Source organism: Fukomys damarensis, unplaced genomic scaffold, assembly GCF_012274545.1.
Source record: "Fukomys damarensis isolate Sample0158 unplaced genomic scaffold, DMR_v1.0_HiC HiC_scaffold_37, whole genome shotgun sequence".
NCBI lineage: Eukaryota > Metazoa > Chordata > Mammalia > Rodentia > Bathyergidae > Fukomys > Fukomys damarensis.
In genome coordinates, this window is record NW_022900949.1 from 11,908,860 (window position 1) to 11,912,449 (window position 3,590).

Consider the following 3,590-nt stretch of genomic DNA (forward strand, 5'->3'; position numbering starts at 1 on the left):
AAAAAAAAAAAAAAAAAAAAAAAAAAAAAAAAAAAAAAAAAAAAAAAGTAAATTGGTTCTGCTTCCTACCTTGGAAGTGCAAGGACAGGAGGTTGATCCCCAGTACCAAAAAAAAAGAAAAACGAGTAAATCGTGAATTGCAAGCCTCAGCTTTATTTACTTGTTTTGAGACAGGTCTCTTTGTAATTCAGCCTGGCCTCAAACTCACTGTGTAGACCAGGCTGGCATTGAACTTTCATCAATCCTTCCTCAGTTTGAGTGCTGGGATCACAGGAATGGGGCCACCACGCCTGGCTGTTATCTCTTTTGTTTTGTTTTGTTTTTTTTGAGACAGGGTCTCACTATGTAGTTGAAACTGACCTAGAATTCACTTTGTAGCCCAGGCTAGTCTCGAACTCACAGCGATCCTTCTGCCTCAGCCTCCCGAGTGCTGGGATTACAGGCATGCGCCACCACACCCGGCTGGCTGTTATCTTTTAAATGAGCGACTTTAAAAAAATCTTTTTAGGTTTGAGGGAACATTTGAGATGAGACATATACGAACAGATTTATTACATATATAACAAAAACATACCATATACATACACATAAAAGGAATTTTTAATTTTATGGGTTTTTTGCTGTGCTATTAATTAAATCCAGGGCCTCATAACTGCCAGGCAAGTGCGTTACAACTGAGATAAACCCTCGGTCCCTGCAGATATATTATTCATTATGTAAGTACAGTAACAAGAAAATGTGACATTTATTTATGCATCTGGCACCAGAGTGATTATGTATATTATGTAATGTTCGAACGTGTCACTTTAATTTTCTCATACCACGGATGTTTTGGAGCTGAAGACCAGAGAAATATAGAAACTCAGCCAAAGTTTGCTCAGTATTTCTGTGGCACAGGTGGGAATCTGAGCGGTCCCCTGCGTTGTAGTGTGGACTCCCTCAGGCAGGTCTCCAGGACAAACTCCTGCAGCCCAGCCATACTTGGGCCTCGGGCCTTTCCGTAGTGCCTTCGAACCTGAAAAAAATCCACCTCTGCGCCCGTTCATTTTAGCCAATCAATGAGAGGTTAGGCTTACGGAAGGCGGGTTCGGGGCGGGGCCCTAATAAGATTGGCAGCATGTTCTGTCACTAGTACGAGGAATGGCGAGATAGACAGTGAGGTAGACCAATGAGTACGAAGTCAGTGCCTGGAGCGAGCCAATGCGGTCGAGAGGCGGGGCTGGGGAATGTGTGTGTAGAAGGGGCTGAGGATTGTTGCCGCTATCGCGGCGTTGGACGCTGAGAGCAGCTGTCACGGTTCTCGAGTGTCGTGTAGCCGCCGCCGCCATGAGCTACACAGGTGGGCCCACAGGGTGGGGTCGCTTTGGGTGGAGCGGGCAGGACAGCGACGTGTTGGGGCTATGCCGGGCTCGCCCACACCGCCCCCGGCACGCGGGTCACTTCTCTGTGGTCACAAAATGGCGTCATAGGCCCATCGCCTCTGGCTTGCGCCCCTCACGCCCGGGTGCTTCGGGTCGCTGTGCTTGTAGCTTGGCGTTCCGGTTCCCGGCCTTCCGAGGCTTTGGTTCCTAGTGCTTGTGCCCGTGGGGCCCAGAGGATCTCGGCGCTGAGATCACAACTCCTACCACCTCAGTCCCTGGCCGGAGTTTCTGGCACGAGGACGCCTAGAGCGGTCGTTTCTCAGGCCTGGCCGGGCTTTTCAGATCATTCAGCGGGCTCTGCTGCGTTCGCCATCGCTCCGGCCTCCCCCGTGAAGCTTCCCTGCAGAATGCGCAGCTCTTCTCGCCCCCGAGCTGGGAGAGGCGCCAGTCCCGGAGGATCCGTGAATATGTGAGGAGTTTGGGCGGAGCGGGGAACCTTGAGTCTTAGGGACTGCGCTGGAATCTTGGGCGAGGAATGGCCTGCTTCGACATCGTTTCACGCGGCATCTGTCACATTTGCCGTGTCAGGCGCTTAACATGAGCTGGAAATGTTGACGATTCCGCAAGTAGTTTATAGGCCAGGGCAGACTTTTGTAAGTAAATAAATGCCAACAGGCTGTGATCTGGGGCAATCCATTACATGGAGACCTCTGTAAAGAGAGTGTTTGGGGTGAGGGGAGTAAACATGGAATGGCTTGGCTTGTTAGGAAATATGTCAGGGAGGCCGTTGGGATTTAAGCAAAAGGGAAGGTGGGTGATGAGATCAAAGAGGACTCCCGTCCCCTTCTCTGTCCAGATATGTTTGTAAATCATCACCAAGTGAATTGCCCAGGTTGCCTGAGTTTGCCTTAGTAGTGACCAGAGTCTTCGCAGCGATGTATACTGTCCCCCATCCTCGGTGGAGGTATTTTAGGTTTGAACATAATGTGGTTGCTCGGTAACCTGCATTCTACTTGGAATAATTAAGACTGAGAATGGAACCTGAGCCTTTGGCTCCTTTGTGGGCTCTTTTATTTTTTAATTTTTTACATTTTATTTATTTTTTTATTTATTTTGAATATTTGAGACAGGGTCTCACTACATAGTTGAGACTGAGGTGGAACTCACTATGTAGCCCAGGCTGGTCTACAACTCATAGCGATTCTCTTGTGTAGACTCTTTTATATTAGTCCTCTCTGCTCTGGCCCCCAGGTCCGGAGCTTGCCAAGATTCCCAGTTATTCTAGTGGGCATCTTCCAGCCCATGGGTCTCAACAAGGGGCAAGTCTCCATCCCAGGGATTATTTGGCATCATCTGGAGGCAGGCCTGTTTGCTAGTCTTCATTTGGGAGTTGGGGCTACTGCTGACATCTAGTGGCTAGAGCCCAGAGACATTGTTCAACATGCTGCAATGGTACAGCCCCAATGTAAAGCATTATTTGTTCCCAAAAATCAGTAGTAACAAGGTGAGTCAGCTGTGCTAAAGCCTTTCTGTAGTGTTCCTAAAGTCAGTAGGACTGTTCCTGACATCTCCAGAACTGAGATGTAATTCTCTTCAAGTACTACCAAGAATTGAAGATAGTTCTGTGATATTTAGGGACATTGCTGAAGAAATCAGAGGATGAATGGTTGAATGTTGCAGGGCAGCTTAATCACGGAGCATTTATTTATTTATTTATTTGTTTGTTTGTGGTAGGGGGGATCGAACTCAGGACCTTGTGCTTTCAAGGCAGGCAGAGGCACCACTGAGCTAAATCCCTGGCCCTGGAGCATTTATTTTTTATAGAAGAGGAAACTGAATTTATGGCCAGCCTGAGTGTCAGCTTCAAGTCTTGTTGGCTGTAATTCTTGGTTTGGTGGGCATTGAGGTCGCCAAGCTGTGAAATAATTGGTTTTTTTCTTGATCTAGATAAACTGAAAACAACAGTAGCTTTACAATGGAAGTCTTTCTTTTCTAGGAACCGAACCAGGGCTGTGGGGTAGCTCAGTGGTAGAACACTTGCCTAGCATGTGAGAGGCCCTGAGTTCTGTACCAAGCTGCCCTGCACCTCTTCCCCCTACCTCCATAAGAAATAGTAGCAAACCATTATTAAATTCAAAAGCATTTTTTTTTCTTTTTCTTTCTTTCTTTTTTTTTTTTTTTTTTTTTTTTTTTTTTTTTTTGGTTTTTTTTTTTTTTGTGTCTCTTGTG

General features: G+C 46.9%; 1 protein-coding gene across 1 annotated transcript in view; it reads left to right on the forward strand.

Moving 5' to 3' along the window:
• Positions 1–1,209: 1,209 nt before the first annotated feature.
• Positions 1,210–3,590, forward strand: part of Akap8l (A-kinase anchoring protein 8 like) — a gene marked incomplete at its 3' end in the record, with an annotated part of 33,743 nt that continues 31,362 nt past the window's right edge. The window contains exon 1 of the mRNA XM_010640220.3: positions 1,210–1,339. Coding sequence (XP_010638522.1) covers positions 1,327–1,339 — 13 coding nt within the window. The remainder of the gene's footprint in view (positions 1,340–3,590) is intronic.